Source organism: Perissodus microlepis, chromosome 13 (assembly GCF_051167445.1).
Source record: "Perissodus microlepis isolate ML-2025 ecotype Zambia chromosome 13, ASM5116744v1, whole genome shotgun sequence".
NCBI classification, from domain to species: domain Eukaryota; kingdom Metazoa; phylum Chordata; class Actinopteri; order Cichliformes; family Cichlidae; genus Perissodus; species Perissodus microlepis.
In genome coordinates this window covers 14,878,983-14,898,955 of record NC_140473.1, presented here as the reverse complement: position 1 = coordinate 14,898,955, position 19,973 = coordinate 14,878,983, and the positions used below count along the sequence as shown (strand labels likewise).

Below are 19,973 nucleotides of genomic sequence, written 5' to 3'. Positions count from 1 at the left end.
GCTGCGCACTCATGTGCTCTGTGAGACCCCTGCTGGACAGTCTACAAATTACCATGCAACAGCTGTTAGCTGGCATCTGGGTGATGCTGTCAGGCAACTTTTTCCCTATTTCTCTGCAAACCCTGACACCACAGCTTTAAGACCGACTTCCCCAAGGGTAAGATCCAATGTCAGTGGTCAACCTTCCTTTTTTGTTAAACTCATCTCTCAGATATTAACATTTATCTGAAAAACAGACATCAAATAGCCTAAAAATAAGACCATAAGTATTATAATTAAAAGGTTTTGGTCAATCCTATTAAATTTCAATAAAGGTCGCACCATTGTGGCACATTTCCAGCATCTAAGGAACTTGAGGCATACAACTGGATGACTTGGAGGTCAACAATTTCTGTCACCGTTGCCATTTACTGGTTTTCAAATACACCTGACGTTTCCACACCCTCGATGGCATTTAAATTCCTCCTCGATAATACTGAGCCAACAGAACGATGTGCAAACTGCATCTCCGTAAGAAACACAACAGAATGACCTCCGTTGGCATTAACTGACTCAGCAGCCCCACAAATTCCTCCATATATCATCATGAATATTGTACAGGTGGGTTCAACCTAAACAGAACATCAGTACATAGAAAAATAAATACAGTTTCCTAAAATGCGGGCAAAAATCGTTTTTTAAGTCAGTGATTGTACCATTAAAAATCACGTTTTTTTTTAAAAAAAAAAAAAAAAAACTTAAGAGGTTTTTCATCTCTTTACATTAGATTGAGTATCTCATAGTTCTAGGGAGGAATACATAGAATAACTTTTACAGAAATTACTACCTAAAAATATACAAGCACAGACACAAACATGAGGAGTAAAGCCAACAAATGATTCATTATATAACATAAAACAGCGCCGTTTAAACAGTATAAGAATCTTTACATGTAGCTCCTTGGTCTGCAGCTTTCTTAATTGTACTTAAAAACATTTCTGGGAAGCTTAAGTTAATACAAAAGTCTTATTTTTTATTTTACAACCCCATCAAAAGTTGTTTTTAAAATATTTGAGTAGCAAATTTGATTTCTATCATTATATTCTTTGAATAGAGGACCCTCACCCCAATATAGAGATCTGAAGACAAAGCAATGATAAGCGATGATAAGACAACAGATGTGAACCAGTGTGCTACTCTGAACTCGCATCAGATAGTTAAGCACTGGCCCTGTTGTCCCCAGCCTGTTTAGCACTGAAGCCAATGGGCCAGATGACAGCTGGATGTCTGAGACACATGGATGACATATCAAGGATAGACTTACATGAAAGTTATTTACCATCACAATAAGAATGATCTAACAGCAATATTTCTACATTAATATACTGCAGGTTTCAGATGTTTACAGTTCTTACATTAGCAATAATAGAAAAGGAAAAAAAATACACTGTCAATTCATAAGAAAAATAGATTGCCGTTAATAGTGGAAAACAGTGCAAAGAATATTCTGGGGTGTTTTTTGTTGGCTTGCTTGTCTGTTTATTTTTAGAAATTGTTTGTTTACAAAAAAATTGAAAAACAAAACAAAATCAAAACAAGTCTAAAACATAGAAAATAAAAACACACTTCTGTTAGCGCCTGGTGCTCTGGTCCAGACACGCTGCATACCACCTTTCTCCAGTACCTCAACGTTTTATGCTGAAGGTGTAAGGTGACTGTGTTAGTGTGTGCGCACTGGTGTGAATGTGTGCGTGTTTGCATGTGTGTATGTGTCTGGGTGTGTGTGTCAGTGTTTGTGTGTGTTTAAGATTTAGCGTAGTGGTTCTCAACTCCGGTCCTCAAGCTCCGGCACTGTACAGGTTTTTGTTCCAACCAGGTCCTACAAAAACAAATAATTGAGTTTTTAAAAACCGAACGTTGAATTTTGATACTAAGAGTGCACACAGTTTTCTGCAGCCTGCAAAAACATATGTCAAATAAAAGCTAAGCATTCCTTCCCTGTGACATGAGCACAACAGAAACAGTGACGTGCGAGGCTGACGGGAACGCACGCCTGAGAGACCCGAGGTTGGAACAAGAACCCGCTGACATGGGCGCCGCTGCGAGCACTCGGACAACCGGACACGCCAACTCTGGCTCAAACATTGTGGTGAGCGATGATTGCGGGACGAGGGAGGTGGGGGGGTAAACACACATGCACGCACACTGCCAGCCCGCCAGACTCACCACACCACTAAGAGGACTGGTTGTAGCCGGGCAGACTAGGGCCAAGGCTGAGCACCAATGATCATGTGAGGGAGGTAGAGTGGCTGAACTGGCCTTTGTGTGACGGCAATAAGCTCGATTGGTCCATCTATTTCACCACCCACTCTCCTTTTATCATGAAAGAACACAACAAATAAAAATTAACTCAACATAAGTGCTCGAAGCCGCCCTCCCTGACCCCTCTTGCTAGCGTGTTGGCTCAGGTGGATCCCAGTAAGGTTTTTTTTGGGGTGGGGGGGAGAAAAAAAATACAAAAACAAAACGAGTTGGGACCCCCTTCGTCTACTGGGACGACTGGGAGTTGTCATTCTTGCTCTCCTGACTGGAGGGTGCCTTGTTGTTCCAGGGCGAGTGTGCCCCCAGTGCAGGTGAGCTGCTGAAACTGTCCTCATCCTCCAGGCCATTCGCCCCATCGTACTGCGTGTTCTCCAGCCGCGTGATCAGACGCTCGTCCTCGTCACCAAACTCCCCTCCCATCAGAGTGGGCTCGCCCACCATCATCACATCCTAAAGGGGACAGCAAGGGCCGGTACAAATTATCCCCATAATACAGGGGGGGTGCGCGGAATGACTGCACGCATGGGTCACTAACCCTGAACTCAACTCTGTAGTTGTTCATTTCGTTTTGGTTTTTGCTTTAGGTGCAATCTGACTGGGCTCAATTCCAGCATTACATTTATTTGTTTTATGAACATCATTATACTGGAAATCAAGGGAACCCAAGTATTAAAAGCTTTCCATTTTAGTGTCCTCTTATTCTGAACCAAATCACAACTGGACAATGTGTGTTCAGGTCATCTACTCAGACATTTAAGTAGTCCATATGGCCCTGACTCCCTGTCCCGAGAACCAGGGTCGAGAAGCCTTTCCTACTGGCCAGAAGTGGGCATCCCTGATCCTTGAGTGCTGCATCACGGGGGTTTTCATTCCACCTCGGGTCTCGTTCGCTCAGTCAAACAAGCAGTGCAGTGTGAAATCACGTGCTCTGATAGACTCAGTGGTAACTCTAAGACTGGGATAACACAGCAGATTTAGAGTGAAAGCCTAACTATCCCACTGGAAATCAGAGCAAGGTTAACCCTACCCCACAGACCCAAAATATATTAAGCAGAGACGGAGGTCAGTTGTACCTCCTCTATATGATAGACCGTTTAACCTGTGGCCCTAGAGGACCAGGGACTGCCCATCACTGGATCACATGAGGGGGTCTAAAACCTAAATCTATTCATCCTCTGTAGAATTACAAAAAACAAAACCACACACACACGCACACACACACCCACACACACACAAAAACCTAATCCCACCAAACTCCGAGTCCAAATGCCTCCCTGACCTACCTCCACCCAAACCTGGTACTACAACTAAACACGCTAGCAACCCCAGCTCCCACCCAATATACGCGTACAAAGAATTTTCTGACCCCTCTGCCCTTCTTTCCAACCCTTACACCCTTTTTTTCCCCCATGCCTTGCTCAGCTGAAGTTTGGAGGTGCAGACAGAAGTCAAGTAGATGTAATGCTTACAGGTACCTGGCTGGAGAGTGAAAAGCTGTTGGCTGGACTCTTCTTTTTACTGTTGCTGTTGTTATTGCTGCCTCCGCCAGAGCTCACGGTGCTCCCGCCGGACACCTTCCTTTTCCGCCGCTTGTTTGGAGCTTGTCTGGCAGGCTCAGCTACAAGCACAGAAAGACATGTTTCACATAAATCTCTATAAATCACTAGTTTCTAGGTCATTTACAGATAAGAAACGATCACGCAGCAGCTGCTGGATTTTAGTATGGGTGCTTCAAAGCTTAAATTTAAAAGGCAACTATCATAAATGCCACTGGCTATTTCAAACGCGTTACCTGGAGGCGCTACCATTCTTTGCCACTTTTGGAAGAGGCAGGTCTTCAGGCAGTCTCTGGGGCTCAAACTATAGGTTTTATGCCTAGACATCAATTCTTGCATGGGTTCCAATATCACACATAGCTTAAGGGAAGACGAGAGAGGCCAAAGTTGAATGATAGATGTTAGATTGTTCCAAACACAGATAATTCACCAATATGTTACCAAAAAAAAGAAGAAAAAGAACAAGATCAAGAAGGAAATTTGCTTACACGGAGGTAGTTGAGCGTGGAGTTGGACAGCCCACATCTGGTGATATTTTTAGCCAGTTGATCAAGCATCTGGGGATCCTGGAGGATAGGGGAAAAAAATAAATAAGTAATGACTAATTGCACGCACTGTACGTGAATCTGAGTATTAAAGAGGGGCTTGTTTACACGGCAACTTACATGCATAGCCAAAATGCTCCTCGGTAGGACCTCTCTGTGTTGTCTGATGCTGAAGTGCCACGTCTTGATCCTCATCATGTCGTCAAACATAAACTCTAGGTACAGGCGGCCCTCAACACAAATCTAAATCAAACAGCAGAGATCATGGGTTACCATCTCAACAAAAGGTTCAGAGACAATTGTGCGTCTATTATCCACACTGGCATTACCTGTGTAAACATAGGTTTGCCGTTCTGGGTCACCATGGTGCACTGGTCACAATCGAGAGACACAAAGTTACTATGGAACGACTCCTTTGGATGCTTCAAAACATAGAAGAGCTCAGTGGCGCCCCCCTCAAAGATACTTCTGAAGTACCGGGGAATCAACGTTCTGCCGATGGCTGCAGACAAAATGTTAAAAAAAAGTTAAAAGCTTAAAGCTGACAGGACATTAAAAAAAAAAAAAAAGCCGTCATCTGATTTAAAAAAAACCTTATAATACGGTACAACCCCAACAGACCACTCTTCTCTTAGACAGCAGGACATTTAAAAGTAGCATGGGAGGCATAGCCTTCAGCTTTCAGGCCCCTCTCCTGTGGAACCAGCTCCCAGTTTGGATTCAGGAGACAGACACCCTCTACTTTTAAGATTAGGCTTAAAACCTTACTTTTTGATAAAGCTTATATTTGGGGCTGGATCAGGTGATCCTCAATCCTATTTAGTTATGCTGCAATAGCTCTGGACTGCTGGGGCCTTGCCATAATGCAGCAAGTGTTTCCTCTTCACTTCTTTTCACTCTGTGTTTATAAACCACTCTGCATTTAATCATTAGTTATTATTAATCTCTGGTTCTTTTCCACAGTGTGTCTTTTGTCCTGTCTCTCATTCCCACTGTTGCTAAGTGCTTGCTCATAAGCAGGTCACCTGATTGTTGGGGTTTTCTCTTTATTATTGTAGGGTGTTAAAATAAAACATATTCAATGACAAGCAACTATCATTTCTTTGAAAACATATTTCTTACTGTATCGTTTTGGACCATCTTCCAGACAGAAAGTGATCGTGAGCATAGCATCATCTTCAAAAAACTCTGTGGTGAAGGCATCCCACCAGAGATTGTCACAGTCCTAAGAGCAGAAGAAGAAACATTTTTCAGTTTTTGATTCCTCAAAATGTGCAGTGAGTTATGTTAAAATAGGTCATGTTCAAAAGGAAGAACAGATGCCATTTGCAAAAAACAAGAACTGGAAATTCATATACCCGCACCTCTCCTATAACCTTTCTACTCCTCAGGACAACAGAATGAAACGCACGCAAAAAGCCCTGCGATTGGCGACCTGTCCATGGTGTACCTGAATCTCACCCTGTGACACCTCAGATGATAGTCATTCAGCAGCTTTAAGCATTTTCTTAAAGATAAATGTTAAAGTGTGTTTTCCTGGATAAGCAACCAAACCCAACAATTCACTTTCCTGAAAGTAAAACTCAATTCCAGTAGTTCTTCCAGCTGTAGATTAGCATGCAAGCATTTCCTGTAGTGTGCAAACAGCCTCACAACGTAACAGCACATAATGGCTACTCTTTTGCCCGTTTAGGCATAGAAACAGTTGGCACTCCAATTATGTTTTAGCCAGGTTTATCAGATAATCCTATTAGAGTCTGGATGTAACTCAAGTCTGAGTTCTGACTTAATTTTCTCGCATAATCCCTAACATGGTTACCTACACATCAACAGCTGTTGGGAGGGAAATCTAAAAATAGGGCAACAGTAAGTAGTTTACAGGATCTACAAAATGTAGTTCTACGAGGACTTTATTACATTTCCTGCTTGGAAATAAAAGACAGGCTCTGTGTTTTTGTGAAACAGTTGGTGTTGGGTTGCTACTACACTGTGTGAAATACAAAACGATTCTCACCTCTGTCCAGTTCTGTAATCTTTTGTTCAGCTCATATATCCGGTAGTCTGTCTGGTTCCCATACGGTGTGGGTCTCCTGAAACAGAAAATGGGGATATTCAACACCCTTCAGTCGGAGCTGCTTCAGTGCACTTACACCCGTAGTGCAAACAAAAGCAATAATCCAAGAGCAGCTTCAAACTAAATGCAGCATAAATTTTTGAACAGTATATGCTATATAAAGGACTTCTGACCTAAAACAGGATCAAATGACGTTAATTATTTAAGCATCAATGTGCTCACCCCATTCCAGGCTCCATGTATGAGGGGGGGTACATGGGTGTAGGCCTAGGACAAAAAAAAGATATTGATAATCTCCACCAAGCATGTATGCCTTTAATAACATTCTGCAAACAGATTGCATTTCATAACCTCTCCATATTATTAAAATTAAATAAATAAATGTAAAAACAGACGTCTTATATTCTTAAGTAAACATCAAGAAAACTGATTTTATAATAAAAACAAGAAGTCAAAAGATAAGACATCAAGAGGGTAACAAATGGCATAATTTACTGGCTGAATGAATTCACAAATTTCCCTTGAGAGCTCAGCTCAGACCTACCCCACATCTCTGTCCAGCATAGCGCCTGGGTGGAAGGGGGGAAAGCTGCCGCCGTTGGGGGGCTCCTTAGGAGAGTACAGCTTGAATGACTTTGACGAACAGCCTGCACACAACCCCGGAGCAGAGGAGGAGGAGGGGGGAGGGGGGGGCAGAGAATTAAAGGAGATTTAGATTACTTTGGATTTAGCTCATTCAAATCGCAGCAACATCTCAGTAATCTAATGTTGGATGATTTTGTTCAGACTTGTTCAAATAAAAGCCCACTGCCATAACAATTTCCTGCTGCTCTCATCATCTAATGCACCTCCAATCTGCTAAATGGACAAGAAAACAAATGATTGTTTTGGGGAGGGGGGGGTATATTTATTAACCTGTAGACATCTGAAAACATAATCTGCAAAATGAGTGGAAACCAGATCCACTGGCATATTTTTTGTATTTTTGTGGCACCTGTACCATTACTGGCGACCCTCCTCTCAACATACAGCCCTATGTGAACCTAAAACCATGCCTCTCTACACTGTGTGCTGGTCTCCCCCTCTTGCTGCCTCTTCTATACCCATCCCCCCCCCCCTACACTGGCTGTTGTTAACCCCTGTCTGCCCAGATAACACAGTCATGCTCAAACAATCTGGCAGTGCTGAGAAAACATCTACTCAAGGAGGCTCCACACAAACAGCTGCTTCAAGTTTTAGGGTCTCAAAAGATATTTTATACCCAGGTTGTAGGAAAACAACCCCTAGAAATCTGAGTCAGACTGGCCAGTCACAGCAACCCTCCAATTCCCCTACCCTTTGAAGCAGACACAGAAGTGGGGCACCAACATGAGGAATTTAAAGTATGTTTTGATAGGCAGGTATTAGCAACATTTAAATAACAGCAAAACCCATTTGTATCCAGTTGTTTAACAATGCCTGCACTGCCTGTAAATGTGGTATTCCCAACAGGCACCTGCATAATGTTAATTTGACCTACAATTTATGCACAACGGTTGGTCACTGTCTGCTTGGCATAGGAAAGAGGGGGCTGTACTTAATTAAAACCAGCAGGGGGAGAAACGTCGACTCCCAGCGCCATGCATGCTAATGCAAACCAAAACCATAGAGGGGTGTAAATGTAAGATTTTTGCCACTTTCTGTGAACTGATCGAGTTATCTACATGTGCACCAATTCTCAAATGGTGATTGTTAGGTTCAAACAGAGAGAGAAAAGCATTAATTGTCCTCCTTCACCACACACTACTACAACTCCTCCTCCATTTACTTTCACCCTTTTCTTCCTTCTTTCTGTATACCCTCAAGAGTCATGGTAGGTCATCTTCTCCTCCCTATTAGTATGAGGCTGATCTTGCTCAAGGCCACCCAACAATGGTTCCCTACACATTACCTCTGACCTATACACCCACCCCCAGCAAGTCTAGCCATTAGTCCCAGACTGCATTCAGGCCCATATGATAAGCCTTTGTTCATTTTGATGCTGATCCCACAGCTTTGTGCAAAACAAAATGTCCAGTGTAACAAATCACATCTCTATTGTGAAAAAAAAAAAACAACCTTTCTTCAATCACAACCCTTAATGTGAAAACAGAAACAGCTACAATGAAGCTACAATCAAATTATGCAAAGATATTTTAAAACAAAGGCCCTGGAAAAAAAATGTTGACACATGGAGGATTCTCACCTCTAACATAAATACACACACAAATATGAGGTTCAGTCAGCAGTACTAAACCCATCTACAAAACCCTGCAGATCATTAGATCCTTATGCATGTAAACAACTACTAACACGAAAAGACAGGCTCAGAGGCACCTGAGGTTAAAGGATGTCACGTACTGACAAATGACTACAGTCCTTAAGCATCCTTGAACAGAGTAAACTTTAACAAGGTGAGAGATCACGATGCATATTTCACTATGCTAACAAAAGGTTAACTTAACTGGACTTTGATGCAGTTCAGTCCGCCCAAACTGCTTAATGCAAACAATAGAGCTGCATCCAGAGGATGGCCATCGGCCAATAAAACATCCAAAGCTATGTGCAAGACTCCTAACGTATTTGCACAGCTCTCTGGTGTCACCTCATTGCTCCGTGTATTCACATGCATGAGCAGTATACCTGTAAAAATGCGCGAGCATCCACTTTAACAGCACGGGCCAGGCGTAAACTGAACCACAGGGCCGCGTTCATTAACATTAACCGTTTGCAGAAAACGGATGCCATTGCTAAGCTATTAACCCACTTGCTAAATATCACCGCCCTCCGCTCCCTATCCCCCCGTGTCTGTTTACGATCAATTTCAGCGGATATTGTGAACCTGTGATGCTGCTAACCTGGTATAGCAGTTCGACTGAGTTACCTGCAGAGAAACGTCCACCTAAACGCGGTGCTGCTCAACACCTCGGGTCGGTGTTTCTAGCCAGCTAGCCTTGCTGCTAGCCGGAGCGGCTGGATGGTGAATTCTCCGCCGCTGATAATGTACTCCTGTGGTCCTAAACCAAACAGCAGACGACGGGAACTGAAACACTCCCGCTACTTCCCCGCTTCTGGTGAATTTGCAATTCCTGCTTATATGTTTTAAATGTCATTTGTCTGGAGGACTGTGTTCTACTACTACCGGACCCTTTGTTCCTGCCAGCCGAGACACGAACAAACAAAGGCCCCGCCTTCCTCCAGGCTCCTCCGCCCATCCCTACACACAGACCGGGACAAAAATCTCAGGCCCCAGTCAGGACAAATTGGGGGCCCCAATTTGTCTTGACTGGGACCCATCAGTAGACCAGTGGCCCCCAGTGTAGTACAAGGTGGGTCCCCATTGCGAGGAACAACCGTCTCACTTAATCTTATTCCACAGTCTGACAGCATTGTGGGCCATGCCGTTTCTGTGCCAGCCCTGCGCTGAAGTATAGTGGGTATGAATAATATTTGGGTCAGCAGAGTTTAGGAGGGTAAGGTAGCCATTTTTCTTCTTTCATTGATGCAATCAAATATCCATCTGCACTTTGTCTACTGTATTTATTACAAGTCATAAAGTGTCATAGTCTATAATAGCATTGTAATAAGATGCCACACAAGTGAAATAGACTGAGCTACATGTTTCAGTGTATCTTTTTGTCCAAGTATTACATGTGACATATCGCAAATATTTAACCATCTTGCACTTCACTTTGTTAAAATTGTGTGTCAACAGGCTGATTTTTAAAACACACCACATTGCTCCCTAACTGCAGTGCTAGATAATTAAATATCTTAATACTTGACCAAGTAACCACGTGTTGCAAAAAGAAAAAAAAAATGCATCATTATGTCTGCACTTTTTTTTTACCTCATTCAAGCATTTTTAATCTAAAAAGTTACATAGACTTCATTACTGCTCAGTAAAAGCTGAATCTCAGATTTCATGATCAGAGATGGCTGCAATAAAATATGTATTTTTCCTACTTTAACTGTGGATCAAAGTGACAGGATTATGTCCCGTGAAACTGCAGTCTGAGATGATTTCTTCTCAACCTCCCACGCAGAGTGTCCGACCATTTATGAAAGCTCTGTGTGAGGGCACTGAAACAGTCAATCAGTCATAATGATCACTCATGAAGAATGAGTAGTCCTTTTAGAGTATGCTGTAAAAGTAACACTGTGTTAGCAGTGCTGGACCCATTTAAACTAGTGGTCATCCAAGTCCTGCACAATCTTAAAACCCCTTAACCTTTATTCTTTTCATGGAGTGTGAATCAAACATCCTATTTATACCATTAAATCAGTTATGACTAGCTACCGACATAGCGCTTTTAATTGTAGCTTTGTAAAGGCCTATTAAAAGTGATTGACGCGGCTGATGACTCAAATCTTTTCAACCACAGCTCTGTGCCCGTCATAGCCTCAGTTCGCGTAGGCTAATCTGCAGCCTCACTTTTAATCAATAACCACTCTAATGTTTACAAGCAATATATTTGAGGCCTAGAGAACCATTTGTGGTCTCAAAGTGCATTTTAAGCTCATTTGTTGAGGCTTTCACTTGAGCTGCCAGTCAGTTAGAATTTCTACAAGCCGGGAGTGCAGTCTAGGGAAGTGAAGCTATGCTTTTTGAGATGTACAGTAAACACATCTGACCCACACCAGCGTCTCTCAGCGCACAAACCCTATGTTAGATATAGAGCAGAGATATGTAAAACTGTATGCAAAAAAAAAAAAAAAAAAAAAAAAAAAAAAAAAAGCAGGCACTGCTGTACGCAGTTTTCAGAGAAGGATGCACCACCTGTGGTCTAATCTGTTAGTGATAACACAAGCCCAACTTTGAGATCGCTTGTTGAACAAAACCATAGCTGGCTGGTATATCAACTCCTTGTGCAAGTCAGTTTCGATGGACTTGCACAGAGGTGTGAAAGGACAGCATCTCCCTCTGCTGGCAGATGCTGATAAAAGAAAAAAATGTATCTCATGCTTCAAAGTAGAATGAATTTACTGTCCTGGAGTTTACAGTAATATTTGATTTTGGCCATAACAACAAATTTGTACATGCTCAGCTGTAGTTGTATATTAAATTCTATTATCAACAATATACATATGCACAAAATCCATTAGTGTGGATTTCATGGCAATATGCATTACCGCATGCATTACTCTGAACTGAATCTTCTTTAATCTGTATTCGGTAAGAGTCACATTTAGCACATATAGTCACCTGGCAGGCAGTGATAACATTAAAGGCACCATAGCGCAGGAACTAAGTCCTATTTTGGTCTCAGAAAAGGAGGTTTTGAACTGCACAGGTATTCGTGTACAAACATACACACACACACACACACATACATATATATATACACACACATATATATATACATACACACATACACACACACACACACACACACACACACACACACATACATATATATATATATGTGTATCTATCTATGTGTATGTGTATCTATATATAACACACACACACACACACACACACACACACACACACTTAGGCAAATAACATACTAGGAAAAACTGATATTGATAAACAAAGTAGGTCATCACACACTAGCCACATGTAATTATGCCTCGAAAACATTTTCCAGGCCCTTCAAATGCATTACGACTTTGACCAAGCGTGTGACAAAAGACCTTTTAGCAGCACTGAGGAAATCTGAAGAAAGCTGGTGAAGAAGAGGATGTTCCAATTCCCTTTGCTGCTTTTTTAGACACCGCAGTGGAAGTATAAGCCTGTCTGGGAAACTGTTGTGACACCTGACTGGTAGTGATAGCAACAAGGCAGGAGACTGTCCTAACACAGGCGTCACCCAGAGGATGCTGCTGTGGTTTACCAAGAGGAAGTTAACAGTGTGTGTTCAAGACATGGCAAAGGATAACGACAGAGAGAAAAACCTCATGTCTGTGTGAAGGTCGGTGTCGTGAACACTTGCAACAACACAGATCTTGGACCTGCAGCCAGACTGAATTAACAAATTCCTTGGAAAGAGTTAAAATTTTAGGTTTTGAAATGAAATTCATGGAGGTGGTAAGTTCTCCAGATAAAATTTTAGCTGTTTAAACTTAAGAAGTAAGACAGACTACAATATTATTTAGAGACTAAGCATGGAAATCCCCAAAAGGGTATAAAGACACAGCATTTAATTGTAATGAAATATGTAAACTTAAAGTGATCCACAACATCACTTACTTTCTTACCCAAAATTAGAAGGAGAAGAAACAACTTACAGCAAAAATCCCTTCAATAATGTCAGTGTTTCAATATTAGTCTTGATTTGCATAAAACTGATCAAATATAAGGCTTGCCATTCAGCACTCTAACCCATCTTGATACCAACTGTACTTTGCACAGGTTGAATAATTCATGATACATTTAATAAAAAAGGGGGAGAAAAAACAAATCTGGTTGGATTAATAAACCATTCCTGGTGTTGAGTCCACATAGGCGGCACAAAGATATAGTTTTCAGCTCTCCTTATACTTTGTTTTTACAGCAGTCTGCTGTCATCTTCACTAGCTTGTACATGTTTTACAATTACAGGTGTGCTTCAATAGAAAAATAATTTCCTCCCCATTTTGATGTCTCCCTATCCTCCCCCTGTTTTCAGCTGGGTGGCACATGCCAGCTTTTTCTTGCCATCCTGTCAGCCTGCAGCAGATGTGACATCACTACAGCTCATCTCCACTCTGCCCCCCCCCCCAACAAAAAAAAAAAAAAAAAATTCTCCGACTCCCCCAGCATCTCTGTCTGTCTCCCACGCATTCCTTCTTTCTCTCTGCCTCTGCACACACAGCCATTTTGATCTAGCAAACAAGATCTGAGAGCCTCAGTAGAATAGAGAGAGGCGGGGAAAGGAGAAGAAGCAAGAGAATTAAGGAGAAATAGAAAGCGAGGCAGGCTTTTCAGTGCAGTGAGATAAAGCTGAAGGAGTCACGTTGTTGTGTAACAGTAATCACAAAAAAAATCCTAGCTGTTTGGCTGCCATCTTGGCTCTGCTTTAAGTCACTTTTCTTCAATCAGGAACCACGTGACTTTCTGCATGAGGTAACGCCACTTTTACTGCAAAAGGCAGTAGGCAAGGGATGAAGGAGTGACTGAAAGGGAGAGGAAGAGAGGGTGAAAGAGGGAAAGGAAGAGGGGCGAGAGAGTGAGATGAGGAAGGCAGAAATGGGAGGGAGGGGTTAGAGTGGGATGGGTGAGAGACGGAGAGAGTGGTGAGCAAAGGGGAGCGCATGCTTGAGTGGGTGCATGCGAGAATGGGGGGGGGGGTATCTTCAGCTCACAGGCAATCTATTTTTACCATTTAGCCTGAACAAAGGATGTGATTGGCTCCACTGTGTTAGGACGAATCTCCTTCACGCAAGGAACAAAGCCTTAAAAAGGTTAATTCACAGCAAAGTCACAACAACAGCAGGATGTCACAGGGTTGTCACCGAGCTAGACAGCCATGAGAATGCCGTTCTTTATTCTGGCTTATAAACAGCAAGTATGCCTAGTGAAAAAACAAAACACATCTGTGCAATTCTGACCAAATAAATGTGAAAATGATGTTAGAACTATAGACAACTTGTTTTTACAATGTAGATTCATGCAGGAATGATGGGGAGGATCTCCCATTCAGGAACATACAAGAATGTAAACAAACCAGCCTTCAAATATAATGATTTACAGCATGCAGACACAGGGAGGGAGACAGAGAGAGAGAGAAAGAGAAACAGCAAACCAGCTTGGATCAACATGACTCTGGTTATTTGTGAGATCTACCAGCCTAAACTTGTCCTAGCAGGCTCCTCGTGATGGTGCACAAACGAGCGAGTGTACTTGCATCCTGCACTGCAAATTTTTCCAAGCACGCATGTGTAAGCCTATGTAAGTCTGTGACTGTTTAAGCGGTGGTACACAGCATGCACATGGCAGATCACTCTGGTGGACCGTGTTCTCCGTACATCCTTCAAAAACATGTGGATGTCATTAAAAGTTTCTGCTCCACAGTACGGTCTGTTAACAGGGGGAACGAAGGAGGCAGAGTCACTGAAATGCTACAGGAGGGAGAGAAGAAGCTAGATAGTACAGAAACAAAAACATCTGAGAGAAGGACATCAAGCAGAGGCCCTAATATTACTCCATTTGATAGCTGATTGCCCATGAATCAGAGCAGCCCCATTAAAATGATACTGACACCCTAATTCAATCTGCCCTCTCCAAAATCCCCCGAGCAGATGCTACGATTCAATTTCTATCTGATATCTTTTCCAATGTGATGCACGGAGCCCGTCCCCTGGCACTGTGAGGCTTTTCACTGTGTGCAAGGCAACCATCTCTGTAGCCTGCTTGCTCTCAGTGGGATACTTTTAAAGAGAAATTGCTCCAAAGTCAAAAAAAGGGGGATCAAACACACCATGAAGAGAACAGATTAGAAGATGTACTTGATAAAAACTGCCAAAACATTTTGCTTGCCAGAGACTGACATGTGCAGACAGACTCAGACTGTACTAGATTCTATTTCTCTTGCTCTGATAGAGTAGCACAAGAGCCAACTGTAGATCCTGAATATCAATAACACTCAATTCTGTGGTTATAATCCATACTTTAGGTAACCTTTAAAGCTTAAGAGTGCAAGTCTTATTTTCTGAAAGACATGCAGGAATGCAAAATGCAAAGTCACAATGACAAAGAGCTGTGCAATAGCCCAAATGTAGCTTAACTCTAGGCAAGTTGGTTAAGTCTTAAGTACCCTCATTAATAGTTTAAATCCATCAAGGGAGCTTTAAACCATTTTGAAGCAAGTAAATTAAAGTACTTTTGCCTCATTCAGTTCTGACCTCCGGGACAAATCTAAAATGTATGTGACACTAAGCAGTGAGTTCCAACAACTCTTCTAGATGTACACGAGCCCTAATATCCGTTAAGCAGAACTACAGTGGCCAGATGAAGCTGAGAAAAGGAGTACTTATTGATATCTCAGTCTCTGTATGTGGTAAAACTCAAAGAGCCATTGATCAACCACACAGCAGGCTAGCGTGACTGAGAGGCTCTGCTGAACAACTCAATCCTAAAGTGTGGTAGCCTCAGTCTATAACCTTGTTTTAGGACATGTGCTGCGAGTGAAGCATGGATTCACCGCCACACTGCATGCCCACACAAACTCACACTCACATAGCTTGACGTTGGCCCTAGGGGGGTTTGCAGCACTTTTACATAAGTCATCTTTTTGACAGCACCACTGAGCACAGAGACTGAGGAGGAAAGAGGGAGATCAGAGACAGGAAGAGATAAAGAAGAGAGAGTAGGCACTCACCGGGACATGCACAACCTCCAACAGACATCTTCTCACATGTTGGGCTCTTCTCTAAACGAAACAGCTGCACTCGGTCCACACGCTGCTCGCATGGGCCAACTCTGAGGAAAACAACACAGACAGAGGGGTGGAGAGATTAGAGGGAGTGGTACAAAGCAGGGCATGTACACCACAACTACACTCCTCTCTCTCTCCGTCAGAGGCAGGAAGTTGGCACTGGTGCTCTAGCTGCATCATTAATAGGCATATTGCAACACAAGTGGGAGGGAAAATAGAGAAAGGAGTGAAATAGGAAGAAAAGAGTGTGTGAGACTGGAGTAAGTAATATGGACTGGAGCAAGGGAGCGTGTGTGAAATGGAGAATGCAGGAGGGAGGCAATTAGAGCAAAGGAGAGGAAAAAGAGAAACTGCACAAGGTGTGTGTGTGCGCGTGTGTCAGTGATGCATCGTCTATTTTTGCCCGGTGCTGCTGTGGGAGATAAACATACTCAGTAGGAGCCCAGAGGCAGAGGGTCATTACCGCCAAACAAACACGCATGCACAAACACACTCTCTCACACACACCGTGCCTCATGTATGACAGATTTTCATCTCTCTTTCTGTCTCCCTCTCCTTCCTTTTGTTTTTCTGCTGCAGAGAAAACGCGGGTGTTAATCACTACAGACAGTATCGATTAAAAATGCAAAGCCCACCTGGAGCGCAGGGACACCGGAGACCCATGGGAGGCGGGAGGCGCGTGCGTGCGCAAATGCGCACAAGCCCACAACCAAGAGCCGAGTGTAAACAGTCTGACTCCATTGCAAACGTCTGTTCAGCAAACCCTACTTCTTTTTCTTTCTTTTTTTGCTTTTTAATCTTACTGAACTGTCAGTTTAATCTCCTCACTCTGTTGATATTACTTTGACCTTTCTGCAGCTTGATGTGATTGTGATTCATTTCCTCTCCCTCCTCCATTTCACTGGTTTCCTTTTCCTTTCATCCCACAACTTCTCTTGGCCCAAGCTTGCCTGCTCTCTGAGCCAATAATCTCATAATCTCACACATCACTACACAAACACACAAGCACATAACCGACTCTCATAATTTAGATGTCTTTGTTGCTCATCTACTTCATCCTGTCAAATGGGTGAAAGTCTATGCGGTGAATTATCACCAAATTATTGAGACTAAACGGGAAACGGTGAAAAGGTTTAAAGATGATAGGAAATGAGCCTGGGTCATAACTGCGTCAGTAAATATCGGGCAGAATACTTTTTTTTTTTTTTTTTTTTTTAAACAAAGATGCATGTGTCCCAGAGGCCATTTCTGCATTACCAGTCAGAATTTGGAAAACCATGGAAAAAGTTTGCACTGTTTTTTTTTTTTAATGCAGCATAATGAGTTAGGGTGCACACAAAGTAGCGCAGAAGAGTCAAAAAATAGATAGCAGTTAGCTCAAAAGTAATGGATCAGTGGTTGATCGCTACAAAAGGCACAAGTAAAAAGTTTAGTAAACAGCTAAAGTAGTAGATAAATGGCTAAAATAGAAGCCAGTAGAATAGTGTATGTCATGCAGTCCAGGTTACAGGTTAGGCTGGCAATTTTACAGCATTTTCTTTTTTTAAACAGTGCTGCCTAGTTTGGGTTGAAATTTAGTTTAAAAATATGACATGTGTGGACTATGTGAAGAACTGGGGGGGTTTTGTTGATAGTGGGCTACATAACCACTGGTCTATGATATCCGTGTTGTCCCTGCATTAACAAAGGACTCCCAAGTGAGTTGAAGCCTCGTTTAACAAACCTCTGTTTTCCATTTTCTGACACTCACAACCAATATGCCAACACAAGACAAACAACTGTCTCCACAGAAATGAAAGCTGACGGGCACATTCCCAACACAGCAGCTCACTGGCAGACGCATCACAGTTAAATGTCATACACAGTGTCAGACACTGCTCTTAGGACCAAGACACAATGAACAACCCTGCGGGCGTCCTCGTTTCCCTTTACTTGTCTTCTCCCCTCCTCTTTTCATTTGCCCTTCTCACACACAGACTTTTTTTGGCGTCTTTTGTTTCAACGGTGTTTGTCTTTCGGAGTCATCTCATCTCAATCTGCCGTTTCGTCACAGTTCAGTGTTTTTGTGCACCTCGATGGTCGCGATCAGTGGGTTTGACATCACGACAACATCCTGCTACTTGTGAACTCTGAGCAACACAAGATATGAGAGAACAACAGAGACATCCCCAACAATGCAAGAAAAACAAACAGAAATAAAGAGCGTGAGGGAAGAAAGAGCAGGGAGGGTGTGCGAATGGGATTTTTGGAAATGGCTCCTGTTTCCAGGAGTGATAATGCTTTGAAGCCCAGCGCTTCAGCACTAACTGCACTGTTGTTCATCCTCTTTCTCACTCTCCTCTCTGCCTCTCACTCTCCCTGCTTGTGCAGATGCAGAGATTCCCGCTCTGTCAACACATTGCACAAAAAAGCTCTCTGAGAATAATGAAGTTCCCCCCTCTGTTCGCCTCCTTCTCTCCACTGTGGGAGCACGCAGCAGCAGCAGTTCCATAACACTATGTGACAGACAGCAAAGTGCCTGCACACAGACATGCTGCCAGCTTGGCTTACTGAGGCATGCGTCTCATCCTAGTGTGTTGTCTTTACACAGTGTAAAAACACTCCACAGAGCACCTTGATTCTTCATAAATATCTATTAAAATGTTTGAAGGGCTCTTGGTGCCACCATCGCCTTCCTCTCACTCTTTTGTCTTCCAGGTGTTCTACCCCCCCGCTTTTCTTTTCTCCACTGTCTCTCTCACTCTCTCACTTACAGACAAATACTCTTAAATGTCCTCCATATCGGTGCTTACCTTTGTCTTCCTCTTTCTCCTCTTACCACACTCGCGCGAAAAAGTCCGCTCAGGCCAGCCACGCAGAGGAAACCAAGCTGGGCCAGCAGAGAGAGAGTGAGGGAGGAAGAATGTGATGAGCAGATGCAGATAGGAGACACAAATGGGTTGGGGGGGGGGGGTCTAGTAGTGTGCAAATTGGATGATGAGAAGGAAGGAAGGAAGGAGGGAGGGAGGGAAGGAAGGAAGGAGGCGGGAGGCGGTGGAAGAGGGGAAATGAGAGGAGGGAGGGGGTGATGGTGGTGGTGGTGGTGGTGGGGGGCTCTCAGCTGCACTGGTATGAATATGACGCAGAGGCAGCAGCCAGAGCCACTTCTCTCCTCTCCTTTCGAGCCCCATCCCTCCATACCCACCGACAGACAGGAGAGAGGGGAGAGAGAGAGGGCACTGTATCCATGGCAACGGCAGAGCAGCGGTAGGTAGCAGTTAGGGAGTGTGCTGGGGCACAGTGGTGTTCCTTTCTTTCCCTGTCTCTCCAACACACAGACAAGCTCATAAGTCCTACAGCTCCCACAGATGTACAGCATACAGCCGCTGATACGCTGAAGGAAAACACAGAGGAAACGTGGGCAGCACTGACTCATTTGGACATGACAGATAATGAGAAGCAGACTGTTTGGGTCTGTTGTGTCTCAGGAAACTTGGAAAACTGGGGCCAGAGAAGGTTTATTATACTCTAAATGCAGGGGGGGGGGGGGCGGCAACTGTCAGCATCAAGTAATGAAATTGTTGTCTTTTGTGTCAAGACATGGATAATATGAAACACTGCAAGTGCAATGAGGCCAGAGCTTTGCAGTGATGCCAACAAGTGAAGCTGATGACAATCAGCAAAATAAACAGATTCCCTGGCGTTCAAGTTGAAAGACAAACATGTGGCAAGCAGAGACATTACTGTAAGAACAAATATGCAACCCTTCTTTCCAGACATTATTTTTTCTGTCTATACCTACATCTATTTAGCATAGAATTTTATGTAGAAAAAAAACACAGTCTAAATTTTAATATCCATCACCCAGAGATATGTGGACAAGAAAAGCAAGAGGATGAACTGCAAGCTTTTCAAACACTAAAAAAAAGCAGTAGGCCTACTTCAAACTACTACTACTACTACTAGAACTGTCAGAGACTGCATACCTTAACCAAGGCTGAAAATTCCCTCCACATCATGCACAAACATATTTGTTCGGTGTGTTTTCTCAGGAATATCAAAACCCAATTTCAAATTGATATCCATGTTTTCCCCTCAGCTGTAAAAGGCTGATGGAGTATCGTCGTCACCCTGCCGG

General features: G+C 43.1%; 1 protein-coding gene across 5 annotated transcripts; it reads right to left on the bottom strand.

Moving 5' to 3' along the window:
• Positions 1-722: 722 nt before the first annotated feature.
• Positions 723-18,817, bottom strand: ldb1a (LIM domain binding 1a). Of its 5 annotated transcripts, none has more exons than XM_084947832.1 (12): positions 18,649-18,817; positions 15,800-15,900; positions 7,021-7,123; positions 6,699-6,743; positions 6,417-6,492; positions 5,525-5,627; positions 4,732-4,904; positions 4,523-4,645; positions 4,346-4,423; positions 4,094-4,217; positions 3,771-3,919; positions 723-2,751 (listed from the first exon to the last, which is right to left on the bottom strand). In XM_084947832.1, exons 2-12 carry the CDS (start codon positions 15,825-15,827, stop codon positions 2,527-2,529), a joined length of 1,227 nt encoding a protein of 408 aa, XP_084803958.1. In that variant the 5' UTR covers positions 15,828-15,900; positions 18,649-18,817; the 3' UTR covers positions 723-2,526. The 5 variants fall into 5 exon arrangements, with proteins under 5 accessions (XP_084803958.1, XP_084803959.1, XP_084803960.1 ...); XM_084947833.1 differs by having other exon boundaries at positions 3,777-3,919; XM_084947834.1 differs by having other exon boundaries at positions 723-1,858; positions 18,649-18,814.
• Between the last annotated feature and the right edge of the window lie 1,156 nt (positions 18,818-19,973).